Source organism: Marmota marmota, unplaced genomic scaffold (genome assembly GCF_001458135.2).
Source record: "Marmota marmota marmota unplaced genomic scaffold, marMar, whole genome shotgun sequence".
Taxonomy (NCBI): Eukaryota; Metazoa; Chordata; class Mammalia; order Rodentia; family Sciuridae; genus Marmota; species Marmota marmota.
In genome coordinates, this window is record NW_026000119.1 from 1,443,831 (window position 1) to 1,460,203 (window position 16,373).

General features: G+C 36.0%; 1 protein-coding gene across 8 annotated transcripts in view; it reads left to right on the forward strand.

Annotated features, from left to right (window-relative positions):
- Wdfy3 (WD repeat and FYVE domain containing 3) overlaps window positions 1–16,373 on the forward strand; it is a 221,872-nt gene that overhangs the window by 185,779 nt on the left and 19,720 nt on the right. For all 8 annotated transcript variants that reach the window (XM_048784724.1, XM_048784720.1, XM_048784721.1 and 5 more), the window contains 9 exons: window positions 1,974–2,028; window positions 2,287–2,406; window positions 4,954–5,071; window positions 5,992–6,098; window positions 7,402–7,555; window positions 11,629–11,720; window positions 11,927–12,139; window positions 14,494–14,641; window positions 15,878–16,032. In XM_048784724.1, the coding sequence (XP_048640681.1) occupies window positions 1,974–2,028; window positions 2,287–2,406; window positions 4,954–5,071; window positions 5,992–6,098; window positions 7,402–7,555; window positions 11,629–11,720; window positions 11,927–12,139; window positions 14,494–14,641; window positions 15,878–16,032 (1,162 nt within the window). The remainder of the gene's footprint in view (window positions 1–1,973; window positions 2,029–2,286; window positions 2,407–4,953; window positions 5,072–5,991; window positions 6,099–7,401; window positions 7,556–11,628; window positions 11,721–11,926; window positions 12,140–14,493; window positions 14,642–15,877; window positions 16,033–16,373) is intronic.

Here is a 16,373-nt window from a genome sequence, read left to right on the forward strand (position 1 = left end):
GGGGGGGGGCTGGGGACATAGCTCAGTCCTCAGTACCAGAAGTAATAATTAATTAAAATTTATATTGTTATATATTCAGACCTGTCGTTGGTTCCTTTGTGCTATTAAAGTTGCTTTTAATCTTAGTAAGTCTCTCTGAATGAGATACCCTTTTCAAGAATTCATATATCTAGCTCTATTTGCAGTTATTCAGTCACTGGTATGTCTTTGCATTCACTGGAAAAGGAGCCATACAATCCTTTTGTGTTGAAAACTATAATTATTACAGTATGCATGAAAATGACTTAAAAATTTATTAGAAGGACTGGATATGTAGCTCAGTGGTACAGTGTTTGGCTAGCATATAGGAGGCCCTGGGTTTGGTTCCCAGTACTCAAATTTTAAAAAACAATTTTTTTTTTACTAAATATTCTGTAATTTGTAAATAAAATTTTATTCCAATACTTATACATCTAATTACATTAAATTAATGTATTTCTCTTAAAGTTGTTGCTTTTATTTTTGTTTACTCAGCAAACACAGGTACTCTAGATAAAAGTTTTTGTTAACCTCAGAAACATGTTCAGTCCCAAATCATTTGTCATGGTGTTAACATAAATACAGAAAGTAAAAAGTTAATTGAGGCTTTTTTTTCTCCTACTTTTTTTAAAGCCTCAGTTTGCTTTAAGGAAACTGCTTTTGAAGTAAGCAAAATGCTACTACTTTTACCTGCTAAAATTATCTTAAACTTGATATTCCTTAATTCTTACTACCTTCTATGCTGAGTTAGTAGTTCTTAAAGAACTTTTAAGAGATCAGAGGTCAGAAGCAGAAATGTTTTCCTTACTTCACTCTTCCTTTTTAGTTGTTTTCTGTCTTACAAAACTGAGGAGTGATCATAACTTCTTCCAGAGAGACTATCCTGCATCTTCAATTTGCCTGCTTAAAAGAATTCATCTAGAAGTAGAAAGTGGTGTTCTGTCCTATTGAGCTAGATGTGTCTATGACCTAAGGCTTACAAATCTGCTGGTTCCCTTTCAGATAATAAAGAACATAGTTAAATACTTTACTTTTTAGTGCCTTGACCAGTTTTTTTTTAATATTTGGTAGTTATGAATGGACAGAGTATCTTTATTTTGTTTACTTATTTTTATATGGTGCTGAGGATCAAACCTAGTGCCTCACATGTGCAAAGCAAGCTCTATGCCAGTGAGCCACAACCCCTGTCCTTGACCAGTTATTAGTTATTAGTGTTATAAAGCTGATGAATTTTAAATGACCTGAACATCAATTAATTTCCTCTCATAAAATATTCATATTTTCATTCACTTACTCAATATTTCTTAAGAGATACACTGGGCTGGGATTGTGGCTCAGCGGCAGAGTGCTCGCCTAGCACGTGCAAGACCCTGGGTTCGATCCTCAGCACCACATAAAAATAAATAAATAAATAAAGATATTGTGTCTAAATAACAACTAAAAAAATAAATATTAAAAAAAGAGATATAATGTGTACCTACTATGCATAAAATATTGCATAATTTCAATTATACCATTAATGTCTTTGGATCTGTTTATGTGGGATTATAATAAAAAGTAGAAAAGTTGGATTAGATCAATTTTTTTCCAGATATTTTGTCCATGACCTCTACACTGTAAAGTGTGTGTATTTATTTATTTATTTATTTATTTATTTATTTATTTATTTTTGTGATATCACTATCCAGTACATACAATTGAATCATTAATACAGAAAACACTTTCCCTTAGTATATGTCATGACTTCTGATATTCTTTTACTTCAGTTCATTGCATGTTATTCATATTTTAAAATTCTTATCATAACTCTCTAAAATGATTTTATGACCCATTAGTAGTTCCCCTGTACTTTGAAAAATTCCTGTACCAGCTGACCCCAAATTTTAAATTCTATAATTGCTGAGATTTAAAACTGTATTACCTGCAATTTATTTTATTCTGTGGTAATTTTTTAGATCTGGGCTGCTTAGCACATTGGTTGGAGAGAAGTCTGTGACTCAGAGATGGGAGGTAAGTTAGTGACTATAAATTTCCTCAGTAATTTTTTAGGTCAAGGATCTAAGTCATACAACTTTTGGCTGTATGAAGAAGATGTACACCATAGAGAAAATTGTCTTTTTGTTTTTTTAGGGGAAAAAAATTGTTTTGATACTCTGAAATCTATTAAAAACCAACCATCTGTACCTCATTTGCATATAAACTTTTAAAAAGTGAACCAAGTATAAATAATTGACTGCTGTAAAATGAATCTTTATTATATTTTCCAAGAGAGGTGAAATCAGCAACTTCCAGTATTTGATGCACTTGAACACTTTGGCTGGCAGATCATACAATGATCTCATGCAGTATCCTGTCTTTCCCTGGATCCTCGCAGATTACGACTCAGAGGTAAATCTCAAATCACTTTGCCTAAGTGAAATACATTCCCCCCCAAAAAATTTAAAGATAATGCACTTGCCCAAATATCTTATTTACTTTGTAGTTTAGTGTTCTCTGTAGGTACAGGCATTTACTTCAAGAGGATGAGTAGTGTTTTATTTTGGACATACAATATAAAAGATTTAAATAATTGATCCACTTGGGGGTGTTGAGCATTAATTCACATGCCCATTCACTTTTCTTAAGCATTAACTAATGGTTTCCATTAGTTAATGTCAAAACCATCGTGTAGTTTGAATTGTTTCTGTAAATATTTGTGAAGTGACTCTTCTTCAAAATATTCCTGCCATGAAAAACAAATTTTTGTGTACTTTTCTAAGAAGTCTTGGGAGAACATTTCTAACAATTAAGCATGTACACGACTTAGGGATAAAAGTCAGTATGAAGATAAATAGAAATGTTATCTTTCCTCTCTTCCTTCGCCTTCTGTCTTACCAAGACCAGATTAGCTCTGAAATGAACTAGTAACAGGATAAAAAAAGAGAAGCTTGGCCCTTGGTAGACAAACAAGAAAAGGAAAAAAAAAAAAAAGATTAATTACTCCTAAAATTAAGAAACTCATTGGACCTTTTCATTCATCAGAATAAGAACTGCTTGTATTGTCAGAATTTTTATACATCATCATATTAGGGAAAAAGAAGAAAGCTTCTGTCCTCAGAAAATTTTAATGTAATGAAAGAACAGAAGTCAACCCTACCTTCATGGGTGTATGTGAGTACATTTGATGTGTGAATCCCTATAGGGCATGTATAGTTAATATGCATATCTATACATATTTGGGTGAATAATGTAATTATGGAGAAGAGGAAGTCAAGAGTAAAGATGGATAAAATGAAACTTTTTTCTTTAAGTTATCCAAGGAAATATAGAAGAAAATAGAGATTTAAAGGGGGCAGGAAGTTCATAAATAATGCATTTTTATGGGGAGGGAGTGAGGACTGTATCAAACTATCTAAGAAGAACATTACTAAACCTTTAATTCTGGTCCTGATGTTCCAGGTATAGTTCCAATCCTTACTCCCCATATCCCCATCTCAGGAAGTAGCACGCTGTGGCAGAGGAGGTCTACCTTTCAAACACCTTTTAGCATCTTCCTTCATCAATATTGTTGATGTCTCATTTTAGGTCGATCACAACAGCCTTCTGACTGGATTCCTGCTCTGATGTTCTCTTCCCTCACTCCATCCAGATTCAGAAACATAAATCTAATCAAGTCATTTCTTGTTTAAAAAGATTCAGAGACTGAGTTAGCAGCCTCAGTAGCCTTTCCAGATAGCTTCTACATAGCCCTAGTGTTCTCCCAGAACTGCACTCCTGAAATACCTTAATGTTCCTCAGTAGCTTTTCCCATGCCTGGAATTTTCCACCATACATCTTATATCTTTCCTCCACCTAGAGATACACCTCGCCACCATCACTGCACCTCTCCAGACACACTCGTACATCACCTCTGTGAAGGGGAGCCCTTTGCTCTCCCTGTCCTCTGCTTCTATTCCCACACTGCCTTGCAGTTGGGTGTCATGGCAATTTCTTCCCCTTTTTAATCATGGTACTTTTTTTCACAGTGTATTGTAGTCAGGCTATTTGACCTTATTCAATTGTAAGGTCCTGAAGACATAGTCATCCTATATATCTCCTCAAATCCCAACACCTAGAACAATGGTTGTTACTTAGTGTACACTTCAGTGTTTATTGAACTAACTATAATTGAGATACTTTTCATGTAGACTTGAAGAGGAAAAATGGAATAACTTGACTTACACTGATCAGAGTGAATCAGTTTCCCCTTCCTAAGGTTTTTAAAATACAAGTCTGTCATGATGTCCTCTAAAAAGGACACATATTGAAAATTCCACAGGCACATATTTCAAATTTCTACCTTTAAAGCACTCAGGGAGTAAATATTGGTTTCCTTTTACATAAGTGATTTAGATCAGCTAGAGATGAGCTTTTAAAATAATCTCTGGTAGTCTCAAAAAGTCCACCTCATTTGGAAGTCACTTGATCTGGTATGATGATGTTTTTTAAAAGGAAGGAGCTACTGAGTGCTTCAGCTAATATCACTTCTAGATCCTTCTAAAAAGAAAATACTCAGAAGTAAAGCTGTTGGGCACCAGGGAGTGGGGCACTGAGAGGAGAGTTGTCAGGTGATACGGGTGACAGAGGATAATGAAGAATTGCAGCTCTTGTGTCCACAGTCTCCTGCTGGCAAGAACTGGAAACATTTTTTTTTTTTCTTTTTTCCCCTCCCCAAAGTCTGGATCCTGAATGCCTTCCAAAGCAGTTGTCTTCAAACTGAGTCAGTTAACAAAATGCCATGTGCCTGACTGCAAAGTGTGGAGAAACACCACACGCAGCATGGTTTTGGAGTCCATTCTGCCTGTTCATCCAACAAATGCATTTATAAATCATCATTGTCCACTACAGCCACTGTATCAAAGTTGGTCAGAATACAGAGTTCTAGTAACTTGCATTGGGTTTTGTTTTGTGTTTTAGGAGGTAGATCTTACTAATCCCAAGACATTTAGAAACCTGGCTAAGCCAATGGGAGCACAAACAGATGAACGGTTAGCTCAGTATAAGAAGCGTTATAAAGACTGGGAGGATCCTAATGGTAAGTAACATTTTCTTGTCACTGGACCTTGTACCTAAGATTCAAAAGTAGGCCTTTATTTAATGATCTGACAGATTTGAAGTCTTCCTCAAGTTACTTACATATCATTATATATGGTGTATATATACACTTATATATATGTAAATTATTAGAGTAGAAAAATCAGATTTTTGCATGCTGTTATGGCCATGCCTAGGAGGCATTTATAGCAAGTTCTTCAGAGTACCAACCAAAACCTGAGAGTACCAGCCAAAACCTGAGTGTGTCTGCTTTGCCTTTGGCAGAAACTTCCCATCATAATCTGCCCCTGTCTCTAATCATATTTAGTCCAAGAAATACATTTTGATTTATTGGCTTTCTTTTAATTTTATTGAAGGACTTTTTGAAATCCTTTTGCATTTAGCAAAAAGAAATTAACTGCTTTCTTTAATTAAAAGATTCATTTGTTATTTATTGTGTTTAATGTTTATTGTGTTTTCCCTTCAAATAGACCAAACAAAGGGGGGAAACCCTGAGCCTATTAGTGTATGTGTCTGGATTCTCTCCACTTTCCTCCCTTTTTGCCAAAAAGGTTATATATAAAAATACATAACTGCAAAGCCAGAACCTGATAAAAATTAGCTATAAATCAGTGTTCTCCTCTAGTGAAGCTGGTTTGCTGTTAAGGATTAGCTCTTTAACAATAAGCTTTGAGAACCAGCCATTGAATTATACTTACTTTGGATTATTGCCAAAGACATTAAGTGAGGGAACAGTGGTGTCTTTGTGAAGTTTTCCTGCTACAAATGCCAATAGCTAACTACATTTAGTGTAACAGTTCACAAACACATTTGCTAGCATTTCCAAGTCTGTTGATTAATATCAATTTTATTTTTCATATTTCCTCTTTGTTTTCTATTATGCTTGAACATCTGGAACAGGAGAAACCCCAGCGTACCACTATGGAACCCACTATTCATCTGCAATGATCGTAGCCTCATACCTTGTAAGGATGGAGCCTTTCACACAGATATTCTTAAGGCTACAGGTAAAACCTAAATTTGGAATTTGACCATTCTATTCAAGTCTTCTTTCCTTTAAAATGCATCGTCTTGCCTTATAGAAGCCTATGAAGTTTTAGTGGCAAAGTAGTCAAACAGATTTAAATAGAATTTTGCTGGACCTAAAAAGAGTGATATATCCTAACTCATTTGGTGTCTTCTTGATTATAATTGCATTCTCTTTCATTCAGTCATCAAGTATTTACTGAATGCCTACTATGTGTTAGGCACTGTTTCAGGTACTTGGAAGACTGTCAGTGAAGAAAGATGCCTTATGGAGTTTCTAGACCTCAGTTGAGAGAGACAGCCAAACATAATGAATGAGTAATCTATAAAGTGTTTTAGAGTATGATTAAAGGTATCAGGAAAATATATATACATTAGGTAAAGTGGGGAGGGAAAGGGCTTAAAATGGAGTAATGGGAGTAGGCCTCCTCTGAACAAAAACCTCAGTGAGGAGAAGGAGTTACTCCTACATACACCTGAGGGAGGTGTGCTCTGAGTAGAAATAGAGCCAGAGCCTCAGAAGAAGGTATGTGCCTGATGTGTTTGGAGAAATAGCAGGGAGGCCCTTGTGTTCAGAATGGAGTAAGCAAATATGAGAGTCACAAGGGATGAAGTGAGAAAGGAAAGAGGCCAGGCTGGGGCAAGTCTTAGCTGTCATGGGCTTTGGCATTTTCTCACAGTAAATAACATGTTCATTAAAACACACAGGGACCCGTGTGACTGGAGAAGGAAGGTAGTGTATCTATGAGGCCGCAAAAGACCCTTTTGTCTTTCAACTTGTTTCATCAACCTGTAACTTTCCTATCACCTTTCCTAATTCTCCACTTAATTCTAATTCCCAGTTCAACCACATGTGATTGAATTGTCATGTTAATTTCTAAAATTAGCCAAGTATATGTATAATAACTTGAATATTTCCAACTATAAATGGTTTACATTAGACCTTCTTTCTTAGAAGGGCATCATCAAATTATGGAAGTATTTATATTTCCTTACAGTCTTGTCCTGTCTAAAAACTAATATTTTTAAATGACTTTTTAAAAATCTTTATATTTATATTTCACTTTGATTATAAAACCAATCTATTGAGCATCCTTTGTAAGGAGTACTCCAAAGAGACTAGGTTTTCTTTTGTGATTTTAAATTTCATGTATTTAACATAGGATGATGCGAGATTGAAATGTCACCAAACATATTTGAGGTTTTTAAGCCCTTGAACTTGACAGAAGCTGTGAGGTGGGAATGGTTCTCTAATAGAGAGGTGCCTTCTCATTCTGCCCACAGGGTGGCCACTTTGACCTGGCTGACCGGATGTTTCACAGTGTGCGCGAGGCCTGGTATTCAGCATCAAAGCACAACATGGCAGACGTAAAAGAACTTATCCCAGAATTTTTTTACTTACCAGAATTCCTGTTCAATTCCAACAACTTTGATCTAGGTACGTAGAGCTGTGTTAGGAATGTTAGCCAGGCAAAGAATAGTAGAAACAAGTCACTTCTGAAGATTGTCTGCCCCATGCATTAACAAGAAAAGATTTCCTTATACTGTTAGTTGCTATTATTTACTATAATTGGATGCATGTAATTAAATATTTTAAAAAGCACGTTTATTCCCCCAAAATGCTGTTTCAAACCTAGCGTTCTAGAGACATTTATAAATTGAAACAGATTACATCAGATGTTTAGAATTTTGTTGTTCTAGTGAAAACAGTCGTAAAGTTAAGTTTTGAAAATTATGACCATTGAAACCCATTAGTAGTCAAGAATCTAAATTTTTATGTATTGTTCTAATCGTGTGTGTGTGTGTGGCCTGAGGTATTCTTGTTTTAATGTGTTTCAAAATCAAATTTCAAAAACTTTAAATGAATCCCTTTTCTTTATCCTGTTAGATCCTATTTTGTAGAAAAACAGTATAAAATCACCATTTATAAAAAGGAGAGAAATTTCATCAGTAGTGTCTCTTATATTCTTGGCAGTTAGAAGAAATAAATTTGACTTTGTTTAGAGTTTCTTAGAATACAATTTGATGATCTGTGCTTTTGAGTATTTCTTTTAAAACATATCAGAATTCCATTGCTTGTACTTTAGAATATTTCTGCCACATTTTGTACTTTTTTTTAATATACCCTACATTTATTGTTTTTAAGAGTTAAGCATATAAATCATTACCATCTTACCTCCAAATTTTCATTAACAGAAAATTCAGGGAAATATTCCTATCTTTTACATTTTATAATTTTTGTTTTTAAATTTTTCAAAATTAACTTTTATTAACTGTCCATTAGCAGGTATAACTGTGTGGAATGGGATTCAATAAGAAATATTGTAAGACTTTCAGTATTCCTAGGAAAAGTCCTCATTAACTCTGATTGGGCCTGGAGCTCACTCTTGGGCAGGAGTGGAATAGATGGTCAGTAAGCAAAATAAACAGATGTGTACACATGAGTACTTAAAAATGAGTACACCTGAGTGCTTTCTTATGTTCACTTACAACATCACTTGAAGAATGCTGCATTCCCTAGAGATACCACTTTCAAAGAAACAAATACGGAGAGGTGCAAAAAGAAAAAGATCCCTCGAATTTTCTATAATCTTTGAATCAGTTATGATGATCTATGTTGCAAAGTGTTTCAATCAGACCACTTACAAACCCAACCAAACAATCCACTTTTAAAATAAGTAAATAAAAGAAGGTCATGTACTTTCATCTTTATCATATTCACATTCATAACACATCATCTTTCCTTCTTAAAATCAAAAACACTGTTTAAATTTAAAGGCTAAAAACATAAAACTCTCATAAGAAACCATAAGGGTAAATCTTCATGATCTTGAATTTGTTAATGGATTCTTAGATATAAAAAAAAAAAAAAAGCAGCAACTAAAGATAAGTTAGACTCCATCAACATTGAAAACTTTGGCATCCAAAGATTTTGTCCAGAAAGTAAAAAGACAGCCTGTGGAGTAGGGGAAAACATTTGAAAATGAGATATCTGGTAAGAGTCTAGGATCTATATAATATAAACAACTCTTAAAATTCAGCAGCCTGAAAATAAACAACCTTGTTGAAAAATGGGTAAAAGACTTAGTTAGATATTTCTCCATATATATAGCCAGTAAGCACAGAAAAGATGCTCATCATCATTAGTTATTAGTCAATGCAAAACAAAATCATGATGAGATAACACTCCACATCCACTAAGGTGGCAAATATCTGGGAAAATCAGAAAATAGCCAGGGCTGGCAAAGATGTGAAAATGAAAACACTTGTACATTGCTAGTGAGATCATAAAATGGTCAGCTACCGTGGGAAAGAGTTTGAAAGTTCCTCAAAAAGTTAAACAAAATTACCATATGACCAGCAATTCTACTCCTGAGTATATAAGAATTGAGAACAGGAGCTCAAACAAATGCCTGCACAAGCATGTTTATAGTGGCAGAACTCCAAATACCCAAATAGTAGAAATAGCCCAGATGTCTGTCAAGGTGTGAATAGATAAACAAAGTGTGATACATACGTATAATGAAAGATTATTCAGCCATATCAATGAATGAAGTACTGATAAATGCTACAACATGGATGTGTTAACTTTTCATTTATTGTAATAAATACCTGAGATAATCAACTGATAAAGAGAAAAGGGGTGTTTTAGCTTATAATTTTAGAGGTTTCAGTCCATGGTGGATTGGCCCCATTGCTTTGGGGCCTGTAGTAAGGCAACACACCATCATAGAAACATGTGGTGGAACAAAGCTGCTCACCTCATGGCCAGAAAGCAGAAAAGAGAGGCAGAGGAGGGGGCTGGGGTCTCACTCTCCTCTTCAAGGGCACTCTCACAGTGACCAAAAGACCTCTGAGTAGCACCAGCCTAGGACAAAACCTTTAACACAGAACTTTGAGGGACATTCCATGTCCAAAATTAGCAATGAATGAACCTCAAAAACATGCTGAGTGAAAGAAGCCAGCCTCAGAAGGTCATGTGATGTATAATTCCATTCACAGGAAATACCCATTCATAGGTAAATCCAGAGACATAACAAATTGGTGGTTATTACAGTTTAGAAGAACAGAGGAATGTACGAATTTCACCTCAAAAGAGAAAAACAAACAAAACTAAACACCCATTGCTCTCTATCAAAAAAGATAGTGATATTATTAAAAACACACACACACACACACACACACACACCTGGGAGTTTTCCCTGACCCCATCTTGTTCTCACATCCCTGGATGTACACAGTGGGGGAGTTGCAGAATAGACTGAGGGTTTCTCTGTAGGTTTTGTTTTCCGTGTATGTCATTTTTAAAATGCAGCTAGTGCTAATAAAATTCTCCAACATAAGCATTTAGGGAGTATAGCAAAATCTTGAAAAGTAGGTTATATCTCAAGAAGCCTGAGAATTATTACCAGTTTCTCATTATCAAAAAACTTGGACTAAAGAGAGCATTTGAGAGGGATTGGCAGGAATGTGTGAGGTGTGCTTGCAGGGATGCGGCATAATGACCCGATTTATGTCAACAATCAAATAACAATGATGAAAATAAGTTTCTAAAGGAAATGTTGGTTTCCATTTGGAGTTGACTTTGTGCTCTAAAATTTGAATGACTTCACTTCTGTGTGAAATTCATAATAGAACTACTATCTAATCAACTGCTAGGAAGCCAGGGAGTTAAGTCTTTACTATTTACAGTCGTTTGTTACAATGATAATCTAAACCTATGAAAACTGTAAGCTAAAATTACTTTTTGGTGTTTTTCCAAAAAAGAAGGGGGAAGAGAACCTGTTTCCTTAAATACCAATCCTACTTAATGTGTGTTCATGAGTGTGTGTATTTTTAATGCAAATAGATTTCATAGCAAATGACTTCTTTAATACTTTAGAGATTATCTGGCTGTGACTTAAAATAACAGTTTATGGTCTTTCCAAATATTTTTTCTTTTAAGTGATGCAAGAACAACAAAAAGTTATATTCTAATTTCATTTCTTTAGAGAAAACCATCACTGCAAAGTATATCTCAGTTCTATAGAGCTTTCTCAAGAATTTGTGTCAAAAATATGAGAAACCTCATGTACTGCATTTATCTTCAGGAGGCTCAAAACAGTAGCCTCTTGGAAGATCTCATTGAAGAGGAGTCCTATAGTCAATACCATTTCAGAAAGTTTGTGTCCGGTGTCCCTCTTAGAGCAGGACAAGTATATTAACATGTTTACCTTCAAGGCCTCTTTCAGGCCTTATAGAATATGTTCAATTTTGTATAACTCAGCATTTCCTGCAGACATTTGAGAGCAAGAATCCTGGTTTTACTAGCACTTAGCAAATCTTTTTAAGGAAATGCTCTAAGGAACAACCTTGGGGAGACACCAGAGTGGATGATCCCTGTGGGGCTTTTCTGTGGTGAAACTTGATAGTTCTAGTAATGAATCTCTCACACTATTTCTCTGTCACTGTAAATGAAGTTAACATTTGTCCCATTCTTTCATTTTCTTTTTAATGTATCCAATTGTGCAGGCTGTAAACAAAATGGCACCAAGCTTGGAGATGTTATCCTTCCACCTTGGGCCAAAGGGGACCCACGAGAATTCATTCGAGTCCACCGTGAGGTAATAAGGGTGCACTCTGGAGTGGGTTGTGATCACACTATAGAAAGGACCTTGATTTGTGTATTTTGCATTCACTTAAGTTACTAATATTATCATAATGATTTTTAATTATTTTAATTCCTATTGACCACTAAGCCAGGTTTCTTGACTTTGTGAGCAAGTAATAAACGCCAGCCCCTTACCTAGCTTGTGTTTTGGAATTACAGGCTTTGGAGTGTGATTATGTGAGTGCCCATCTGCATGAGTGGATTGATTTAATCTTTGGCTACAAACAGCAGGGTCCTGCTGCGGTAGAAGCTGTGAATGTCTTCCATCACCTTTTTTATGAGGGTCAAGTGGATATCTACAATATAAATGATCCACTGAAGGAGACGGCCACCATCGGCTTCATTAATAACTTTGGTCAGATCCCTAAACAGGTATGGTTGTTCTTTTCTTATCAGCAGTGACTCAATGTCATTCCGTAATATTTCTATAGTTGGTAGATTACCACATAATAATTAAGTTTAGTCTAAGTTAATAATGAATCATAAAAATTGTTCATTAGATTAATGATCCTAGATTACTTGCTTCTCCTCACTTTTATGTGAGATAAATAAACTTTTTGATGTTTGAAGAGAATTTTCACTCAGACTGGAACAGGGCATGTTTTCTTGCTCATGACCTGATAGACCACAGTGTGCACAGAGACAGGGTTTCATCTGATGCCAGTGGGAAGCTGTGCTGATTTTAGGGAGGAAAATGACATGGTCATATTTAATTAAGCTTTTACAGTTCATTCTGGCCTAGTCAGTTCCCCCTGGTACCCCTGCTAGTGTGTGTAACACACATACACACACACAAGTGCACGCACTTCGCAGAGGAGCTAAATTTGGACAGAAGAGCACTCGGGACACAGCTGTAGAGATTCATGGAGCAGATGATGATTGGGTTACATTAGTGAACGGTGAGGAGAGTGCTGTGCCATGAGGACTTGTGCCACAGCAGTGCCCAGGACATGCACCAGCGGCTCTCACCACTATCTGGAACCTGGAAAGACCAAGAGCTGTGCCCCTTAGCACTCCAGGACTGTAGATCTCTGTGTTGTGCACAGTGATGAGCACCCCCCTTCTCTTTCTACTATGTATGAGGGGCAGGCAGAAGCAGGAATATCTGCAGCACAGTGAGAGGAGGGACTCTGCTGAGCTTGCAAGTCCCCATCCTGTGCCAGATGCGAGGGGCTGTACACTTTTGGCCCTGGCCGTCTTCCCTGTTTCTGCTTCACATATCTCTCCTGAAATCCCTTTTTATAAGGCTAGCCAACTTAAAGATCTCCAGGGTGGACACTTGGGAACACACAGAATAATGGCCAGTTGTATGTGGGGAAAGCCAGATAGACAGCAGGACACTACTGTACCATTTACAATGTAGTCTGATCCCTACCAAAGGAACCATGTTTCTTTTCAAGCAAAATGTTCTTCAATAAAGTACTCACAGTTGGAGAGTTTTAATTAAATCTTTATTTAAGTGAACCTGTCCTTTTTCCTGAGTGTTAAAAGGCAGGATCCCTGTTGCATACCCTGTGGGAAATGCATGTTCTGAACATGTATATAAAGACACATGGCACCACTGCAGGATTTGTGTGCTACTTTGGAATATAAGAGGCCAGCAGACTGGGAGATATGACTTGGATACCAACATACATCTAGGACAGGCCATTGACTAATAGAGAATACTTTCAAGTAAACAATCTAAGAAAATCTCAATTTTATGGTGACTCTATATATGTATGAGCTGTCACATGGGCTCTATGTTAGGGCCTCACATAAAAGTTGTTCAGTAAATATTTATTTGTAAGCATGCTTTAAATTGCATCTTTTTTACAATTTCAGAATCTGTAGAAGATAAAAGAACCCTGACTCTGTGCCCCTGTACATAGCTAACATAAACAAAATGCTTAACGCTCTGGAAGCCTACAGTGCTATCTTTGTCTGTACAAAGCATATTTCCTGTCATTTTTCCCCCAGAAACCCAAAACATCTTCTTGAAGCATAGTGCTATTGTTTTTATGTTTAGTCTAAGCTCATCCAAGTTTTTCTAGATAGCTTTCTCAAATATTAATTTTCCAGCAGAAACTACTGTATCCGTTTGAAGATCTACATTATTTGAAAAATAATTTTACATTAAATTTGAAAAATAATCTTAAGCGTATATTAATATTTTTAGCTGTAGAAATACTGAACAAAAATGCCAAAGATTTTTCTTTTCTTTTTTTTTTCTTTCTTCATTGCAAAGTGAAAGGAAGAGAATAATGTTCATATTTTCAGCAAATTTGTAGCATCTAAACAGCACCAAAATCATGTTGCTAAATCACATTAAGAAAAGCCATGGTGGAAGCCAGAACTAATCCAGTTAAAATGTCTATCCACCTTAAATGGCCCAGAATGGTACTGGGCTATGAAGAATCAGTTGCCTTTTAAAAATAATTGGAAAACTGTTATAAATCAACTACAGTTTGGTGGATTAATGTTCTTTCACAGAGTTAATTCAGCTTAACATAGAACACAATAGCAACTCAAGCTTTAGCATCATAGTCCTTTACCTACTTAATGAGTTATGAGTTTGCTGGAAATCCTCTTAGCCTCTTTGGATTTCTTTCCTCAAATGTAAAATAGGATAATGTAGTATCTAATGTTTATTGTAAAACTTAAGTTAAATAAGAACATAATGCCTAGCATATTAAAGGTCTTAATAAGTGTATTTTTTATTATAAAGTATGTCATCTTTTGTACAGTTATTTAAAAAACCTCATCCACCAAAACGAGTGAGGAGTCGACTCAATGGAGACAGTGCAGGAATCTCAGTCCCACCAGGATCCACGAGTGACAAGATCTTTTTCCATCACCTAGACAACTTGAGGCCTTCCCTAACACCCATAAAAGGTAAGGTGATGAGAAATAAACTGTTAACTCATGATTTGATGGCATTGTTTAATAATCTTAATTCAGCAAAAGCAAACTTGTTATTTAGCAATTGTGTCTTTTGTAGTAAGTACTGTATACTTTTTGTGTAAAATTACTGAATGCTTTCTAGTATCTTCTTTTTTCTGTTTTCTTTTTTTCACCAGTTGGATTCTGTATCAGAAAGAGCCAAACATATTTCTCCCTTCTGTTAATTTAGTCAATTCTAAGATATCAAAATTTTGTAACTTCAATTTTACTTGCAGAAAAAACTTTGTCTACATTTTTTATTTTTCCTACATATATTCAGTATATCAAATAGCAGTAGGAAGACGATGAAATAGAGGGACATCATTACTGCAGGTACATGTATGAAGACACGAATGTTGTGACTCTACTTTATGTACAACCAGAGACATGAAAAATTGTGTTCTATATGTATACTACGAATTGAAATGCACCGTGCTGTCATATATAACAAATTAGAATAAATAAATAAGTTAAAAAGAAAAAAAATAGCAGTAGGCAGACCATATTTTCAATATGCCAACCAAAAGACATCCCACCTTTTATCTAATGGTACACTTATCTAAAAGAAGTTTTTGAGGTAGAAATTTTACCCTTAGAATGAAAAAAAAAATGTTTTGTAAAGTCTTGAAGTTGGTCACTTTAATCAATTTAAGAGTTGGAGCATCAAACTGATTTGGTAGGCCACACTCTGCCATTCTATCTCATCACAGGGAATCTGCTCCTTGCTATCTCCTGTCACTGCCCAGTGTCTGTTCTGGAGGTTTAGTTGTTTGGCAATTTCTTACGTGGAGTAGGAAGACCATGCCTCTTGGGGCATGTTATAGCCTTCCTTTAAGTCTGTAGCTTGCAAGGTGCTGAAGATATAGGTTGATTGATGGGCTGTGTCCCTCTGCATTCTGAGAAGTACCTCAGATTACTCTGTGTAGCAGCAGAAACACAGGACTGGAGGGAAGTTCTGCAGAATACCTGTCTGGGTGACACCCCACCCAACAAGTCTGGGAGCAGCCTCAAAATCCAAGCTTTGCTACTGATATCATTTGGTCTTAGGTATCAGGATGCTTGATTTGTATGAATATTTGAGATTACCTTACCATACCTGTGAGATAATGAAGTTAGTTTCCCTGTCTTGTCCTAATGTAATGATTTCTTATTTTTTGTTTTGTTTTGTTTTTTGGTTTTTATTAATAGAACTCAAAGAGCCTGTGGGACAAATAGTATGTACAGATAAAGGTATTCTTGCAGTAGAACAGAATAAGGTTCTTATCCCACCAACCTGGAACAAAACTTTTGCTTGGGGCTATGCAGACCTCAGCTGCAGACTGGGAACCTATGAATCAGACAAGGTTTGTGGTTTCTTGCTTTCTCATTTAATCTTGCTGTTTCATGGCATGGATATCTTGATAATGGGGGTGGAGAGAGCACAGTCCAGTGGATTGTCAGCTGTTCCTCCAAAGGCCAGAAGAAAGGAGAGTGTCATTGCGTCAGACAAAGATAAGGGAGCTAGTGGAGAAGTCATGTTTCCTGCAGAACAAGCCTCTTTTGTAAGTTGAGTAATAGGGGCTGGTTGTTCCCTTCCTGCCCACAGAATTCCTCTAAAAGATCCTAGCCAACAAGGTGCTCACCATTTCTGCTAACCAGAATAGCCTTCTCTTGGCAAGTCACCATCTCGTCCACTTATCATTTT